Consider the following 19,776-nt stretch of genomic DNA (forward strand, 5'->3'; position numbering starts at 1 on the left):
ACTATGCAGCGCTCAGCCTCAGTCCTATAGCATCATGTCTGACCAGTGTGCTGGCCAGTGGTTCCTGAGGGCCAGTGGCCTAGGAGAAGGAGACAGTGAGGTATTTCCTACCCCACATGTGGTCCGTGCTCTCCAAACTATTTTTGAGTTCAATGTCCAGGCCTTTGCAGGAGGGGCCATGGGAGCTCTGAATGGAATGCAGTCCATGGTGTTCCTGATCCAGTGTTCAGTCTGATGAAGTCTGTGTGGCTGTGGGCTACGGGCTGGCAGCCACCATGATCCAAGAGGGCCTGACTTGGAAAGGCTTCCAGATGGCTGAAGGCTGCTACCGTACTGTGGGGGAACGCCTGGGCCTGGCCTTTCAGACCCTGGAGGCGTACTGCCAGCAGTGGGTGTTCCGCTCGCTGGCCTACATGCGGCCACTGAGAATCTGGGCCACGCAGCTGGCCCTGCAGCAGCAGCAGCATAAAAAGGCCTCTGGGCCAATAGCCAGACAGGACACAGGACTAAGCACCAGGCCGAAACTTGGACCAAAGGAAGCCATGGCAAACCCAAGCCCAGAGTGAACGGTGGGAGGAGACGCCAACAGCCCAGCCTTCAGCCTGGCCCTTCCTCCTCCACACCCGGCCCCAGTCTCCCGCAACGCTGAGCCACCAGGACAATCAGGCCCTCCCTTCTCCCCGCCCAACCGCACCAGTGAGGAGGGGTGGAGGGTGACCCCTGCATCAGAATCACTTCCTTCTTTCTTTCTTCACCCCATCCCCTCACTGCATGAAGTGTTCTAGGAGGTCAGTTGATCCTCCCGGGCCCATTCATGGGGGTGACAGACATACATACGTACAAATAAAAGACCCAGAAAGCCAAAAAGAAAAGAAATCTAATGAAAACTTTTTCTTTTTTTTTTGCTATACTTTTCTTAAAATTGCTGTGATCTTAAGCTTTGTGTTATTTAAAAAATAAATCAAAATAACATCTGTAAGGGTGAGCATATAGATTTGGCCTCTCCAAGACCAATCAACTGCCACACATTTAAATTCCATGATAACCATGGTTTAAGCATAAAGGAGTCCTGATGTTATTTGGACTTCTTCTGACTAAATTGTGTCCAGTTCACCTTATTCCATATCACACTGAATAGACACTTTAAGAACCTGAGAAAACTCTTTTCTAGCTTCCTGTGCAATTTTGTATTTTAACGTGTGCTCAAAGGGCACACACAGTCTTTCTCAACAGGTTTACCTGGGGGTGATTGTGGGTCATGTACATGTGTGTTATTTTGATAGAGGATAATTTGTAGGGTATGAGAAAATAGGTCAATCATTGTAGCCATGCCTGGACTCACAGTAGCTAGTATAAGTGGAAATTGCACTGAAGCAATTGCTCTCCAAGAAGACATACTCTGTTTTCTCCCTAATTTAAATGTGTGCCATGTGTTTTGTATTACTCTCCTCAAAACTTAATAGTGTATTTTACATATTTTATCTACATTGTTTCTCATTCCTTATATTTTATAATTTATATACATAACTTAATATAGTTTATAATTATACTTTTTATCCTCACATTTAAAGTATCACTGTTCTTCCCTAGAATAAACTCTAGATAGCTTTTAAGAATACAATTCTTCAGCTATACTTCAATTTTCTAAAGTGTCAAAAAACCCCACAATCCTATAAATCTATGATTCTAATAGTTGATAGTGTGTTATCTATTGAAACTATGGGGAATTGAATTAGGGGAAATAGTTTTCAATATAAAGTCATTTGCATAGATAAATAATTCAACAATGGTACTGCTCCTTTACATTGAATTTATTTTTGATTCATGTTTGTGATTTTCATGTAAAGATATGAGTCGTCTGAGCACTGATTGTATCTCATGTACTATTTTAAACGTCGATTAAATTGTTGGAGCAGGTTCAAAAAACATTGACAGTGTCAAATATATTTTAAATCATGATATTAATTGTGAATAATGTACTGTCATGTGTATTATTGTGTGGAGATGCAAGGAAATTTAGCATTGATATACTTTTGTATTTTTCACTTGAGAACATACATTTTACACGCAAACTTGCACTTTTCCCACAAAACTATTATAAGTAATAAAATAATTTTAAAAATTAAGGAAGTTTTTGCTACTGATATATTCATTCCAATATGAATATTTTTATATGCTTCATATAGTTAACAATGTGTTTGAAAATTCATTTCTAATTAAATATTAAGGCCAAGAAATATTGCAGCAGGATAAAAAAATAGAACTATATTGAACTGAAGTTTGATGTTAAGTTCTTAGTAAAATTTTGAAATAAAAATTAATGACTGGCAGAAGAAAAAAATGGTAAAATGTCTTTTAACTCAATATTCACATTTGAAAGAAACAGATGTTATATATGTATTTAATTTCTAATTATATACAATTTATAATTATCATATATAATATCATATGATATAGTTTCATATGTACTTAACTATAGTTTATATATTATAATATATAAAATTTATATAGCTGCATACATAAAATTATACGTTTAAGTATTATATCATATGATATAATTTTCACATATAATCAATTATAACATATACTATATATATAAATTTATATATACAAAATTACATTTTTTTTGGTATCAACATGTTCTAAAGCTTTTTGTTTGATAGATTTAGCCATATGCAATGGTAAAAGATCCTATATGTGTAGGAACAGAACAAGCATACTGTTTTATGACATAGTAGAAACTAATCAACACTTGTATTTTCCTTTTCAGAAGTCTGGGCTAGAGTAATTTAAGAATATGTGGGAAGTTATATTTCAAAGCATTAATAAATTAATACTTAGAATAAAAGCTAACTCATTTGGCTTCCCATCAAAGTTATATTGACTGCACATTCATAGCAATATTTATTGTTCATGAGAATGACCAAGATACTACACCATGCTAATTGACTTGTACTTCAATCCAGACCAATTAAATTGTGCTTTGTTTTAACTTTATTGGTAGAGAGAGTGAAAGAGAGAGACAGAATGAGTAAGATCAATTAAGACAAGCAAAGTTTCAAAAACGTTAAGTCTAGAGCTTGGAAAGCCAATATGATATTTGGAATGGGTATATGATTTATAAGTCAGGAGGTTCAAGACCCAGTTGCAGCGCTCATTTCACTTATGTGATAGGGAGATGGTAAAACTTCCCTAGGTTCCAGATACCTCATTTGTGTAATGAGACGGTGAGACTAGATGATTTCTAAGACTCCTGATAGCTCTAAAATTTATATATGCTAGCACTGCTCCATTTTCTTCAAGAGGTTCTCAAAAATGTTAAAGTATTTTTAAATAAAGACTTCTAACTAAAAGGTAAGTATTTATCCACCAATTTGGTTCACAATTATTGAATTTCTACCACGTGCCAGGTACTGTGTTTAACTATGAATAGGGAGTTTACAGTTAAATAAGTAAAAAAAAAAAAAAAAAAAAAAAGGAAGCAGATGATTATAATTGCCATATTGAAACAAAGAAAATTTTGTGATAAGAAAAAAGAGTAAGATATTAAAATATCTTGAGGGTTTCAGTCTCCTGATTCTTAGTATATTTACTCTCTCAAATAACGTTCTACTCTTGGGAAATAGTGCTTTTAATTCTGTTTAAAACATCGTTGCTTTCAGAAGTCTTTCCAAAGAGACCCATGGGATCTTTTTCTGATACTGTTGTCATTATTAGGGTTTCTGTTTTGAGTATTAATTATAGAAATTCAGTAAACTCTTATCTTTTTAATATCAAACAATGATTTATTTGCAAAGGATTTCAAAACTTTTAACCAAAGTAAACTTAAAAATTAATTCCCATTAGCAAAAATGGAATATTTAATTAGCTTGCTTATATAATCATAATTTGATTGTTATACCTATAGATGAGATTATTAGGAAAAGGCTATTTTCTTTTTATCAGAGATAAGTATATATTTTGGAATTATGAGTAACTATAAAATAAAAATGAATGATTAATCTATAAGTTAGTGCCTAGTGTATAGAATTGATTTATCATGTGCATATGTGCAATTATAGAATAGACATAATTGTGGCCTTGAAAAAATATAAAATAAATATGATATTTTAAGATGATTAAAAGGGGATTTAATTTGATTAAGTAAGCTATTATGTTAATAATCTAAAAATAAGTCATTTGTTTTTCACAATCATTCAGTGTCAGATTTTAGCACATTTTTTTTACAAAATCACATTATAATAATAATTTGAAAGGATACATGTGCAAAGATCCAAGCTAGTATTGTAGTATAAATAGATGACTGATGGATAGATAGATGACAGACAGATATAATATAAATTGATAGGTAGATAGATAGATACATAGATATCCATACAGATGTAGATGTAGATGACATGGTACCTGCCCTGATGTAATTCATGAGGAGAATAATATTAACCAACTTTTATTGGTAAATGTTTTACTCATATATAACATATATACAGAAAAGTGCACAATCGTAGTATTGAGATTGGAACACATTTGAACTTCAATCATCTATATAAAACACAGAACATTACCAGAATCCAAGAAGTCCCCCTGTATCCTCTACTATAACTTCTATTCACAAAGTGTTACCACCATCCTGGCTTGTAACATCATAAATTATTTTTGTCTGACTTTGAACTTCATATTGGAGGAAGCATAATATATGTGGCTTATTTCACTTAACATTATATTTGTGAGATTCATTCAAGTTATTCTGTGCCATTGACTTTAATTTATTCTTATTGTGGTACAGTATTCAAATCCTCAATTTACTTATACATTGAATTATTGATTAACATTTTGATTTTTTTTCTGTTAGGGGTTATTGAGAATGGTGTTGCTATGAACCTATTTGCATGTGTCTTTTTTTTTTTTGCATGTGCCTTTAGGTTACACACATGTTCATATTTTTGTTGGCTGTAGGTCGGGCTCATAAGATTTGCCTCCATCTGCTTACGTAGATAGTTTCAAAGAATTTTCTAAAGTGTAAGAGGTGGTACTAATTTACACTCCCAGCTGCAGTGTATGAGAATTACACTTCTTCTGTATTATTATCAGCACTTGGCGTATTCTATCATTATACTATTTTAAGACATTTGGGAATGGATAATGCTACCTCATTGTTCTTTTAAATTCCCTGATAAGGAAATTGCAGAGTTTCATGATCATTAGATGCTAATGTTGTCTGTTTGTCAAGTGTTTTTTTAAGTATTGCTGTTGCCATCTTACTGTTCGTTTACAACAGTAAGTTGTAAGTAAGGTTTACTTACATTAGTGCCTGCTGTACCTGTCCATTTCTAATAGAAGGGTGTTGAAATTTCCAACTAAGCCATTGGATTCATCCATTTCTTTTTACAATTCTATTAATTTTTGCCTCATATAGTTTGATGCACTGTTGCTAGGCACATACATATTAAGTGTTATTATATCTTCTTGGAGAGTTGACTTTTCATCATTGTGTGATGCCCTTCTTTATCCCTTGTTACTTTACTAGCTTCAAAGTCTGCTCTGTCTGAAATTAAGAGAGTTATGTGGGCTTCCCTGGTGGCGCAGTGGTTGAGAGTCCACCTGCCAATGCAGGGGATGCGGGTTCGTGCCCCGGTCCGGGAGGATCCTGTGTGCCGCGGAGCGGCTGGGCCCGTGAGCCATGGTCGCTGAGCCTGCGCGTCCGAAGCCTGTGCTCCCCAGCGGGAGAGGCCACAGCGGTGAGAGGCCCGTGTACCACAAAAAAAAAAAAAAGAGAGTTATGTAATTATAGTCTTACTTTCTTTTGATTAGTGTTAGCATTGTGTATTTTTCTCCATTTATTTACTTTTAATCTATATGTAGATTGACATTTAAAGTGGGTTCCTTGTAGACAGTCTATAGTTTGGCCTTATTTTTTGCTCCATTTTGACAATCTCTGTCTTTTAATTGACGTATTGATGTTCCAAGTGATTATTGATATAGCTGCATTAATATCTACCATATTCATTAATGTTTTCTATTTGTTGCCCTTGTTCTTTTTTCCTTTTTTTGTCCTCCACTCTTTGTCTGCCTTCTGTAGTTTTAATTGAGCATTTTATATTATTCCATTTTCTCTCCTTCTGAAACATATTGGTTATAATTCTTTTTTTTTTTTTAACATCTTCTAGTCATCATCCTGGAGTGTGCAATATACATTTATAGCTAATTCAAGTCCACTTTCAAATAACACTATACCACTTCATGGGTAGTGTGAGTACCTTATAATAACAAAATAAGCTTAACTTTCCCTCCCATCCCTTGTATTACTCTATCATTTTTGTCATTCATTTCACTTATATATATGTACACATGTGTATATATGTATATGCAATACACACATAAGATATATATACTCATAAGATATATATGTAAACATACATAATTTATACATTTTTGGTATTATTATTTTGAATTAACTATTATCAGTTAGGTCAATGAAGAATAAGAAAAATAAAAAGTTTTTATTTTGTCTTCACATATTCCTTCTTTGATGTTCTTTGTTACTTTATATAGATCTGAGTTTCTGACCTATAATATTTTTTCTTCTTTATGAAGATCTTCATTTAATAGTTCTTGCAAGGCAAGTCTACTGATAACAAATTTCCTCAATTTTTGTGTATGAAAGTCTATTTCTCCTTCATTTTTGAACGTTAACTTTGTAGGGTACAAAATTCTAGGTTGGTGTTTTTTTCTTTCAACACCATAAATATTTCACTGTAAATATTTCAATGTCTACTTGTTTTGTTTCTGAGGAAAAGCCAGATGTAATTCGTATCTTGCTTCCTCTATAGGTAACGTATTTTATTCCTCTGGCTTCATTCAGGATTTTTTCTTTATTTTTTATTTTCTGTAATTTAAAAATGATATGGCTAGTATCGTTTTTAGGCATTTTTTTCTACTTGGTGTTTTCTGATCTTCCTGGATCTGTGGTTTGATCTTGAACGTTAATTTGGGGGAAATTCTCAGTCATTCTTGCTTCAAATATTTTTTTCTGTTCCTTGTTCTCTTTCTTCTTCTGGTATTCTCATTATGTTTGTGTCACACCCTTTGTGGTTGTCCCTCAATCCTTGGATATTCTATTCTGTTTTTTTTTTTAATCAGTCTTTGTTGGTTTTGCTTTTGATTTTTGAGGATGCTATTGATATATCCTCTAGCTCAGAGATTCTTTCCTCAGACCTGTCTACTGATGAACCCGTCAGAGGCATTCTTCTTTTCTGTTACAGTGCTTTTTACCTCTAGCATTTCTTTTCCATTCTTTCTTAGGATTTCCATCTCTCCGCTTATATCGTCTATGTTTTTGTATGCTGTCTACTTTATCCATTAGAGCCCTTATCATATTAATCATAGTGGTTTTAAGTTCTTGATCTGATCATTCCAGCATCTTTGTCATGCCTTGTTCTGGTGCTTGCTCTGTCTCTTCAGATTGTGTTTCTTGCCTTTTGGTATAACTTGTACTTTTTTTCTTGACAGCTGGACATGATGTACTGGGTAAAAGGAGCTACTATAAACAGGCCTTTAGTAATGTGATGATGAGGTGTGGGGAAGGGGAAGCATTCCATGGTCCTATAGTTTGGTCTGTCTTTTATGGAGCCTATGCCTTTGGACTATAAACTTCACGAGAGTTTCTCAGTTTTTTTCTTCCTCACCCCTGGAGTGGGACAAGATGGCTAAAGTGGGCTGGAATTAGGTATTCCCCTTCCCCTAGGTCAGTTAGGCTCAGAAAGTCCCACAGAGAGTTAGGCTCTGGTTAACTAGTTTCCCCTGAGGGCAGAGGAGAGCAGAGTGCTCCACAGTATTTCAAAATGGTTCCGTTTCCCCTCGCACTGTGGGAAGCAAGAGGGGACTTTTCTTTAATATTTACTGTAGGAACCTGACTGAGCCCCTGGAGGTAAATCTCAAAATATGATGAGGACTCTTTTTATGACTGGGTCCCTCTGGAGTTTTTAACTCCCAGACTTTTCCACACACTTACTCTGTAGCCATTTGTCAGTGGAAGTTCAGTTTTTCTTACCTTAGCACTGATTTCCATACTTGTTTCAACTCTCAAGTTTCTACTCTGAGCTGTGACTCCCTGTATTCCCTGTCTTTCCAATCTTGTGGGTAGCAGTTTGCTTCCTTCTCTGATGGGTCCAAGAAGAGTTGTTGATTGTTCAGTCTGTTTTTATTATTGTCAGGGTTTGACTTGTTGTTAGGAGGGAGTAGTGACTTCCAACCTCCATATATGCAGAACTGGAAACCAGAAGTCCTATAGATTTCTTCATATATTCTGGATATGAGTCACTTATTAGATTTCAATGATGCTAACTGATGTTTTTTAATAAAGAAAGAGATAGTAAAATGAATAACTTTTGAGGAAAAATTTATACAATAATATATTTTTATTTGAAAAAAATTGCCAGTTCTTATATTAAGTGAGAAAACTTGTTAAGACATTGAAAGTTCAATATGAGACAAATATGGTTGATGTCCTCTAATTTATTCTTAACAAAAAAAATTTTTAAGTGTGTTAGGTGATTAAAGATTAAAAAGATTATTTCTGGAAGAAGTGGCATTTGAAGTGTACTATATATATTGTATGGCTTTTTTTTTTTTTTTTTGCGGTACGCGGGCCTCTCACTGTTGTGGCCTCTCCTGTTGCGGAGCACAGGCTCCGGATGCGCAGGCTCCAGACGCGCAGGCCCAGCCGCTCCGCGGCATGTGGGATCCTCCTGGACCAGGGCACGAACCCGTGTTCCCTGCATCGGCAGGCGGACTCTCAACCACTGCACCACCAGGGAAGCCCTGTATGGCATTTTTGAATGAAATACGGAAGAATGTGGTCCACACTAAAAAAAAAAGAATGTGGTCCACAGTATGTGGTACTGCAGTTCATCCAGATGTAGGTACCAGTAACCAATTTCACTGCTCCTTCTACCCCAGCCTCCTGTGTAAATGCATTTCTCTTACTATAATATGAGATAGGCAAGATCCTATCTTAAATATTAGCATTTCTTTTGTATTATCTAGCTAAGTTGTAGGTCTCTAGAAGAGATAATCAAATCCACAAGGGAGACACTAGATCCTCTCTCTGCACATAACTCTTTGTAAATGAGCCAGATTGTACTTAGCTTCTATACTTCTGTTGTTTCATATACATAATCAATGGTGATATGAAATTATTCAAAAACTGTTTCAATATACTCTAATATAATTTTGAAACAAATTAAATGCAATATTTTTTAAGGAGAAAATGGCTGTAAAAATGTAAGCACATGAAAATTTGTTGCTGTGAATAAACGATGGCCATGAATAGCAGTTGCTCCTAATTTTAACCATTTTCAAGTCTGATAAAAAGATGAGGACAAATATATAATCAGGGGAAAGTAGTTGTTCCTCTGGGCTTTTCAATTTATTTCATTGCTTGAATTTCCAACATGCATATTTATTAATTTTGTCATTAAAAATGACATTTTGGAACAAACGATAATCCTGCTATTCCATATGTATTATCATATGATCAATAAATAGTTTATAGATAACAAGTCATTGTAATAGAGAATAGACACATTCCTGTCTTTCTTTGAGTTTAGGAGGTAAAAATATTTCTCCCTCTTGATTTCAGATAAAATTTCTAGGAACATTATAAACTTTAAAAAATGTATATTTACAGATTTGCAATAAGAGATACACTGTTCATACAATCATGCATTTTATTATGTTGTTGATAAACAATAATCAGTTCAATTAAAATGGTGAACTAAAACTGTTTCATTTTGAAAAAAGCTTAGAGCAATAGGAGGTTCACAGAGCTATTTATAATATGCGTGTATGTATAATTTTACAAAGTGCGTATACATTTTCTTTCACTTTTTTCATTCAGTGTGGATAAAGATTTTCTTATACAAGCATACTTTTTTGAGAGACTCCTTGATTGTCTCTTACACTAGAGATAAGGAAACTTTTTCTATTTTCAGTATAGTTGCTGCTGTTCTTTTCCGTTCATGTTCTTTTCTGTTCTATGCAGTTGAACAACCCATTGTTTTTTCTATTCCAATATTTCTGATTTAGTCTTGTTGTGGATTATTCTTACTATATTGTACTTGATTTGCTTATCGATGTGACATACAAAATTTGTGCATAGCCTCATTTAAGGGTTAGTTTGATTTAGGATGTTCTAAAACACAGGCACCCTTTCTCTGTCTACAGAGAAAAATGTTAACATGCAGCACTGATGTCAGAAAAAATAATAGGATTTTACAGCCTTAATTGAGAGGTGGGCTATGAATGATTCCAGTAAGTTTACCATAGAGTTATTGTGCCTCTGCCTTTTAATAGTAAACATTTACACACATTTTACATTTACTATGAAATCATTACTGTGGTCCAGGCCCATGATAAGCACATATCATGGATTATCTCATTTTTCTTCACAACCTCTTTACACTGTAAGAAAATTTTACCCATTTCACCAGACAGAAACTTGAATCTTAGATCGGTTCCTCTCTAGTAAGCAGTGGAGTTATGATGGTGACCTGAGCATTCTCGTTTAAGTCTATTTTCTTCAAATTATATAACATGATTATGATTTTGACTGCAAATATTTTAAATATATATAATGTGTTAATTTTAAGACAATGGACTCTCTAATAGTACTATAGTACTAGTAGTTCTATTTTCCTTTAGGAATGTGATGTGTTTTTGTTTGTTTATTCTTTTTTTGTCCCACTTTTTTTTCATTGTTTTAACTTTTTTCTTTTTTTTTCCTTGAGATAGTTTATTTTTTTGCTTGAGATAGTTTTTCTTCAACTAATTCTTGCTGAATTAATTTTATAACTCCAATGCATTGTTGTGGCATGATATTATCTTAAGAATGTGTAAGACTCAGAAAATTTGATCAAAAATAACAAAGACTTTTTATTTCCAACTGAATTATCTATACCACTTTATTTTAACCTAAATAAAGTTGAATTTATATTATTGTTTACATAATTACTTCCAAGTCGTCTCTTTGAATTAGGAAGATTATTTATTTTCTTTTACTCTCTGTAAAATTCTCCAACTGTGAAAATAATAGGCATCAGTTTAATGAAACGAAATAGAAACAATATAGGAAAAGTTGAAATGAAAACATGGGCATTTTTTTCCATTTATTATACTTTTAATATCCTTTCTGAATTTTAACAATATATTTAAACACAGTTCACATAAGTGGTCAATTAGAGAAGAGCACATTTGTTACATTTTGAAGACAAATTTGTGCTAAATACATTTTGAAAAGTTTTGAATTTACATTCCACAGCTGGCCTAGCCATGTCTTCCATTTCTGTACATTCCACTCCCCTTTTCAATTTCCCAGCCCCTCAAGAACATTAATTTTCCTCATAATATTCAGATAAAACCACAAATCAATGTAACACCTCAAAAAGGACATCATTTTTGTATCCTAAAAACAATGTTCCCTGTTTCAACATCTTCTCACCAACAGATAAGTGAAAAAAAATGTTTTTTCTCATTCTATATGTCATTTATGAAAACACTGAATGCTATCAGTACTGGGTTATTGTCAGTCTTAATCATTTTTTTAGAGTTATTTTTTAAGTTAATTAATTAATTAACATTTATTTATTATTTTTGGCTGCATTGGGTCTTGCTTGCTGCATGCAGGCTTTCTGTAGTTGTGGCGAGCCGGGGCTACTCTTCGTTGCCGTGGCGGGCTTCTCATTGGCGGTGGCTTCTATTGTTGCGGAGCACGGATTCTAGGAACGCGGGCTTCAGAAATTGTGGCTCGTGGGCTCTAGAGCGCAGGCTCAGTAGTTGTGGCTCATGGGCTTAGCTGCTCCGTGGCATGTGGGATCTTCCCGGACCAGGGCTTGAACCTGTGCCCCTGCATTGGCTGGCGGATTCCCAACCACTGCACCACCAGGGAAGCCCTTAATCATTTTTAAGTTTAGCTATTGAATAACTCTTCCTTTGTTACATTATATATGGAGACTCCAAAATCAGATGTTCATCTGTCAGCTGATGAACAAAAGTTCAAGCTCTTTGTGGCACAACTACACAATTCATTTTTTGGTAGAGTTAACATCTCTATAGAACTGTTTGTACGATAAGCTAGTTTTTATTACTTTCTTTTCATTTTTATTCCTTTCACTAGTATTGAACATATAAAATAAGTATTGGCACATTTATTAATGCTGACATGTAAGGTTCTTAAAATATAATACAATTGGAAAAATGGATTTGCATCATTGAATGTGCTAGAGTTTGTGAATTTTTATATTAAATCAGACAATGATCAGTGAAGTCAGCTGTGAATGGTAAAGAACAAAATTAAGTCATCAGTAGGGTATACTATATTTTATTATTGTATGCTGTGAAAGGTAAGGGAATAAAATGATCTATAGCTATAGAGGTAGATAGAGATATTCAAACCTCTAAGTTTATAAGACTGTTATTTACATCTCCTGAATTTATTCTCAAGAACACAGTAACTGAATATAAGGGACTGTCTGTAATGAGATAAAATAATACTATTTATCCTTTTTCAACAGTTAAGTGTTCAGGAGATTGCATACCAATTTCTAAGATCTCTTATGTCAATGAGTATGTGCTTTAAGCCACTTTTATTTAGAAAACTTCCTTAAAAATGACAAACAGTGGAATTTCTTTATATTAATGTGGTGTGTATACATTTGTGTGTGTTGGGGGAAAATAGTTAAGCTACTTGATAGGACAAGATGAAGATTTAAATGATCTTAAATTCTAAATATTTCCTTTGGTACCTTAATCTTCCTTTTACTCATTTGTGATTAATCATTTATATTTAATATTAACCATATACACGTATACATGCACATGCATGTATGTGACACATAGCAACATCAGAAATTATTTTCCTGAACAAAATAAGGGATATTCTGTGTCACCACTGGAGAACAGCAGTAGAGGACTACAAAGTCAGTGTGGTGTTAGAGAAAGAGTAAATCACATTCCCAATTGTTGCTGTGTGCTCATAGCCAATCTCGGTTATTCTAACGGACTCGTTGTTTAGAAAATGTGGTAGAGTTGTCATGATACAATTATGCATTCCCTCCATGCACCTGAGCTAAAGTGTCCATCGCCCTATCTTTGACTATCACCTATAAGTTTTTGATTCCTAAAATAGTAATCCCATCTTCGATGTAACTTCTAAGAAATATATCTACATTGTCACTTCTTCTACTGGATGTTTCCAACTAAGAGTGTTATTCAACTCAGAGTCAAAATAATCAAAACCAGGCTTCCTTACATTCTCTTCACAGTGGAGCTTCTTTGCCTCATATCTTAATGTTATCACTTATGCTAGAAACTTCTGTTGCATTTCCCTCCTCCCATCATGTACATTTTCAATGTTTCATAATCTTGCCTATTCTAATTGTTTTTCAAAATCCATCTTCTTCAGATAAATCATATTGCCACTGCTCCATTCAGACCTTCATCATCTTGATAAAGGCCTTAACATCTTCCTTGGTTTGGTTTTCCCCTCACACTCTCCGCTTCTCTTTGTCTCAATATTAATACCTATGAGCTTATACCAGAACATAATATGTTCCGTGAATACTTCAGTAAACAAATAGGCAATATTCTCTGCACTTGTGGAGCTTGCATTCTAATAAGAGGTGTTGACCATAATCATGTTAAGTGAGTAAATTATACAGCATGTTAGAAGCTGAAAACCTCTGTGGAAAAGATAGAACAATGTAAGGAGCAAAGGAAATAATGGTTGGAAGAGGGAAATATGGGAAGGTATATTCATTTAAAATAGGTTAGTCCAAGAAGCCCAGAGAGAGAGACATTTGAACAAAAACTTGAAGAAAGTGAACGAGTGAGCTTAGAAATATTTCGAGGAAGAACATTCCAGGTTCGGGAACAGGAAGTCAAAAATCATGAAGCAGGAGGATACCTAGCATGTGTTTGGGGAACAGCAAAGAAGCCAGTGTTCTTGGAATGGAGTAAATGAGGAAAAGTGGAAGAGAGATGAGTTCAGAGAGGTAACAGGCAGCTGGAAAATAGGGCATCTTTTTAGCCATGGAAAAGGGCTCTGGCTTTTACCCTGAGCTAGATGGGAAGCCATTATGTGGCTGTGAACTGCGAAATAAAATGAGCTGAATGATGTTTTGCAAACCATTCTGGTTGTTGTGAATATCTTTTTAAAACACAAAAATGATTCCAATACTCCTCTGCTTTAAAATGTTTGGTTTTAAAAAAAATATCCTCAGGACAAATTTCCAGTCTGACATAATTGATTAAATGCCTCCTCATCTCCTGACACCATCCATCCAAGACACCCATGGGAAAAAAATTACTCTTCAATATGTGATTCCATAATTAAGTGCTAAGGTTGGGCCCTGCAAACCATAACTTTATAGAAATGGTGAAGTAATGCAAGTGGGAATCATTAGGGACTACTTTGTGTGGGTGTTTGAACATGACATTGATCTTGAGGATAGAGAAAACCAATTAGTCCAAAAGGAGAAAGGTGGGATAAGGTGAAGGATGTTGTATAAGCAAAGGCATAGAATTAACAAAGTCCAACTGGACAGCAAGATCGCCTGCGTGCTGGGAGAAGTGGGGCAGATGGAAGCCAAGCAGAAGAGTTTAGACATTGATACCACCATAAAAGAATGGGAAATTATAGATTTTTAAGTAGAAGAATACAATAATAATATCAGTCTTTAGACCGTAGCCCGGTAAATGGTTTTGATTTATTGAGGAAAGATAAACAAACAAAAAATAATTCTCATATGAGTCAAACTTGCTCTCTACCTAAAAGCATGCTCTGTCTTATCTTGGGTAAAATCAGTGAGCTTATATGAAGGATGTTGTTGACCAAAGAGGGCTTCCATTATTTTCTCTGAAGATGGATGACTGGCCAAAGAGAAGGAAATGGAATTGAAGATAAAGGGCGTCATTTGTCTCCTCTGTGCTTAGGTGTACTATTGGTGTGTATCAGATCCTAGACCTTTTAGTGATATTTACTGTCAGATGTATAATATCAGTGTGTGACAACTACGTTGAATGGAAAGAACATGGTAAAGTTTGGTATATAAAATAAAGTTGATGTTTTGTTCTTTAGGTAACAGAAACACGGACGGGTCCTCTTGGCTGCAGTAACTATGACAACCTAGATTCTGTCAGTTCTGTTCTGGTTCAGAGTCCTGAGAATAAGATTCAGTTGCAAGGTATGTAGGTGAAATTTCATTAATTCTCTATGAGCCTGCATGACAGTTATCCAGTTGTGATTTCTTTCTTCTCTCTTCCTTCCTTCTTCCTCCCTCCCTCCCTCCCTCCCTCTCTCTCTCTCTTTGTTTGTTTGGTTGTTTCTTTCTTTGTTTCTTTCTTTCAAGCTGTATGTGCAGTACTAGGCTTTTAGAGTTCTCATAAAAGGCTAATCTCCTAATTTTTAACTGATATGAACATTCTAGACCAGATGAAGGGAATGTCAAAATTCACTTTACTTCGACTTCCGGGAAGATGGCGGAAGAGTAAGACGCGGAGATCACGTTCCTCCCCACAGATACACCAGAAATACATCTACGCGTGGAACAACTCCTACAGAGCATCTACTGAACGCTGGCAGAAGACCTCAGACCTCCCAAAAGGCAAGAAACCCCCCACGTACCTGGGTAGTGCAAAAGAAAAAACTAAACAGAGACAAAAGGATAGGGACGGGTCCTGCACCAGCGGGAGAGAGCTGTGAAGGAGGAAAAGTGTCCACACACTAGGAAGCCCCTTCGCGGGTGGAGACTTCGGGAGGCGGAGTGGGGGAGCTTGGGAGCCGCGGAGGAGAGCACAGCAACAGGGGTGCGGAGGGCAAAGCAGAGAGATTCCAGCGCAGAGGATCGGGCCGACCGGAACTTGCCAGCCGAGAGCCTTGTCTGCTCGCCCGCCGGGGCGGGCGGGACTGGGAGCTGAGGCTCCGGCTTTTGTCGGAGCGCCGGGAGAGGACTGAGGTTGGCGGCGTGAACACAGCCTGCGGGGCGTTGGTGCACCGCGGCTGGCCGGGAGAGAGTCCGGGGAGAAGTCTGGAACTGCCGAAGAGGCAAGAGACTTTTACGTCCCTCTTTGTTTCCTGGTGCACGAGGAGAGGGGATTAAGAACGCTGCTTGAGAGAGCTCCAGGGACGGGCGCGAGCCGCGGCTAGGGGTGCGGAGCCCAGAGACGGACGTGGCTAGGGCCGCCTAGAGCGGCTAGGGCTGCTGCTGCCGCCACCGGGAGGCCTGTGTGCGAACACAGGTCACTGGCCACGCGCCCTTCCGGGGAGCCTGTGCAGCCCGCCACTGCTGGGGTCCCGGGATCCAGGGACAACTCCCCCGGGAGAACGCACAGGCGCGCCTCAGGCTGCAACGTCTCGCCGGCCTCTGCAGCCGCAGGCCCACCCCACACTCCGTGCCCCTCCCTACCCCCGGGCCTGAGTGAGCCAGAGCCTCCGAATCAGCGGCTCCTTTAACCCCGTCCTGTCTGAGCAAAGAACAGACGCCCTCCGGCGACCTACACGCACAGGCGGGGCTAAATCCAAAGCTGAGCCCTGGGAGCTGTGAGAACAAAGAAGAGAAAGGGAAATCTCTCCCAGCAGCCTCAGAAGCAGCGGATTAAAGCTCCACAATCAACTTGATGGACCCTGCATCTGTGGAATACCTGAACAGACAACCAATCATCCCAAATTAAGGAGCCCTGTGGATGAAAGGCTCTTGGGGCTGCAGCCAGGAGTCAGTGCTGTGCCTCTGAGGTGGGAGAGCCAACTTCAGGACACTGATCCACAAGAGACCTCCCAGCTGCACATAATATCAAACAGCAAAAATTTCCGAGAGATCTCCATCTCAACGCCAGCACCCAGCTTCACTCAACGACCAGCAAGCTACAGTGCTGGACATCCTATGCCAAACAACTAGCAAGACAGGAACACAACCCCACCCATTAGCAGAGAGGCGGCCCAAAATCATAATAAGTCTACAGACACCCCAAAACACACCACCAGACGTGGACCTGCACACCAGAAAGACAAGATCTAGCCTCATCCACCAGAACACAGGCACTAGTACCCTCCACCAGGAAGCCTACACAACCCACTGAACCAACCTTAGCCACTGGGGACAGACACAAAAAACAACAGGAACTACGAACCTTCAGCCTGCAAAAAAGGAGACCCCAAACACAGTAAGATAAGCAAAATGAAAAGACAGAAAAACACACCGCAGATGAAAGAGCAAGATAAAAACCCATCAGACCTAACAAATGAAGAGGAAATAGGCAGTCTACCTGAAAAAGAATTCAGAATAATGATAGTAAGGTTGATCCGAAATCTTGGAGATAGAATGGACAATAGAATGGACAAAATGCAAGAATCAGTTAACAAGGACCTAGAAGAACTAAAGATGAAACAAGCAACGATGAACAACACAATAAATGAAATTAAAAGTACTCTAGATGGGATCAATAGCAGAATAACTGAGGCAGAAGAACGGATAAGTGACCTGGAAGATAAAATAGTGGAAATAACTACTGCAGAGCAGAATAAAGAAAAAAGAATGAAAAGAACTGAGGACAGTCTCAGAGACCTCTGGGACAACATTAAACGTACCAACATTCGAATTATAGGGGTTCCAGAAGAAGAAGAGAAAAAGAAAGGGACAGAGAAAATATTTGAAGAGATTATAGTTGAAAACTTCCCTAATATGGGAAAGGAAATAGTTAATCAAGTCCAGGAAGCACAGAGAGTCCCATACAGGATAAATCCAAGGAGAAATACGCCAAGACACATATTAATCAAACTGTCAAAAATTAAATACAAAGAAAACATATTAAAAGCAGCAAGGGAAAAACAACAAATAACACACAAGGGAATCCCCATAAGGTTAACAGCTGATCTTTCAGCAGAAACTCTGCAAGCCAGAAGGGAGTGGCAGGACATATTGAAAGTGTTGAAGGAGAAAAACCTGCAACCAAGATTACTCTACCCAGCAAGGATCTCATTCAGATTTGATGGAGAAATTAAAACCTTTAGAGACAAGCAAAAGCTGAGAGAGTTCAGCACCACCAAACCAGCTCTACAACAACTGCTAAAGGAACTTCTCTAGGCAAGAAACACAAAAGAAGGAAAAGACCTACAATAACAAACCCAAAACAATTAAGAAAATGGGAATGGGAACACACATATCGATAATTACCTTAAATGTAAATGGACTAAATGCTCCCACCAAAAGACACAGATTGGCTGAATGGATACAAAATTCACAAGCAGCTCATGCAGTTCAATGTCAGAAAAACAAACAACCCAATCCAATAAATAGACCTAAATAGACATTTCTCCAAAGAAGATATACAGATTGCCAACAAATATATGAAAGAATCTGCAACATCATTAATCATTAGAGAAATGCAAATCACCACTACAATTAGATATCATCTCACACTGGTCAGAATGGGCATCATCAAAATATCTAGAAACAAAAAATGCTGGAGAGGGTGTGGAGAAAAGGGAACCCTCTTGCACTGTTGGTGGGAATGTAAATTGATACAGCCACTATGGAGAACAGTATGGAGGTTTCTTAAAAAACTAAATATAGAACTACCATAGGACCCAACAATCCCACTACTGGGCATATACCCTAAGAAAACCATAATTCAGAAAGAGTCATGTACCAAAATGTTCATTGCAGCTCTATTTACAATAGGCCGGAGATGGAAAAAACCTAAGTGTCCATCATCAGATGAATGGGTAAAGAAGATGTGGCACATATATACAATGGAATATTACTCAGCCATAAAAGAAACAAAATTGAGTTATTTGTAGTGAGGTCGATGGACCTAGAGTGTGTCATACAGAGTGAAGTAAATCAGAAAGAGAAAAAGAAATACTGTATGCTAACACATATATGTGGACTCTAAGGGGGAAAAAAAAAAAAAAAGGTCATGAAGAACCTAGGAGCAAGACAGTAATAAAGCCACAGACCTACTAAAGAATGGACTTGAGGATATGGGGAGGGGGAAGGGTAAGCTGGGACGAAATGAGAGAGTGGCATGGACATATATACACTACCAAACGTAAAATAGATAGCTAGTGGGAAGCAGCCGCATAGCACAGGGAGATCAGCTCGTTGGTTTGACTAACTAGAGGGGTGGGATAGGGAGGGTTGGAGGGAGGGAGACACAAGAGGGAAGAGATATGGGAACATATGTATATGTATAACTGATTCACTTTGTTATAAAGCAGAAACTAACACACCATTGTAAAGCAATTATACTCCAATAAAGATGTTAAAAAATAAAAAAAAATAAAAAAAAAAAATTCACTTTACTTCTTAAATTATCAATAACAATTGAAAATGTATTGTGATAATATTTTTCTTCCATACAGTAATCATTGTCTCAGTAAGTAGCAGTTTTTCCATAGGTCTCCTGAGCTTTGACTTCTTCCTTACAGATTCTGATAAAAAGCATAACCATATTTATGCATACTGTGATGTGAACGTTTTACATTTTAAATATAACCTAATATGATAATTAAGGCTTCATTTCTCTTCTGACAAACAGAAATATACTTAAGAATATATTAACAAAATACTTATACTTGCATTATTTCATTTATAGAGATACATTATGTGATAAAGGTAATTTATCATCTCTGTTACTGTATTTTGTGAGATAATTCAATAGAGGACTTTTTAAAATAATAATTTTAACAAATACATATTATCCTAACTGGTTATAAGGATGTGTATA

At 36.8% G+C, this 19,776-nt stretch overlaps 1 protein-coding gene across 5 annotated transcripts in view; it reads left to right on the top strand.

The window, feature by feature from the left end:
* BRINP3 (BMP/retinoic acid inducible neural specific 3) overlaps positions 1-19,776 on the top strand; it is a 422,542-nt gene that overhangs the window by 252,659 nt on the left and 150,107 nt on the right. For all 5 annotated transcript variants that reach the window (XM_060295819.1, XM_060295784.1, XM_060295922.1 and 2 more), the window contains one exon: positions 15,131-15,236. In XM_060295819.1, coding sequence (XP_060151802.1) covers positions 15,131-15,236 — 106 coding nt within the window. The remainder of the gene's footprint in view (positions 1-15,130; positions 15,237-19,776) is intronic.

The sequence above is a fragment of the Globicephala melas genome, chromosome 1 (assembly GCF_963455315.2).
Source record: "Globicephala melas chromosome 1, mGloMel1.2, whole genome shotgun sequence".
NCBI lineage: Eukaryota > Metazoa > Chordata > Mammalia > Artiodactyla > Delphinidae > Globicephala > Globicephala melas.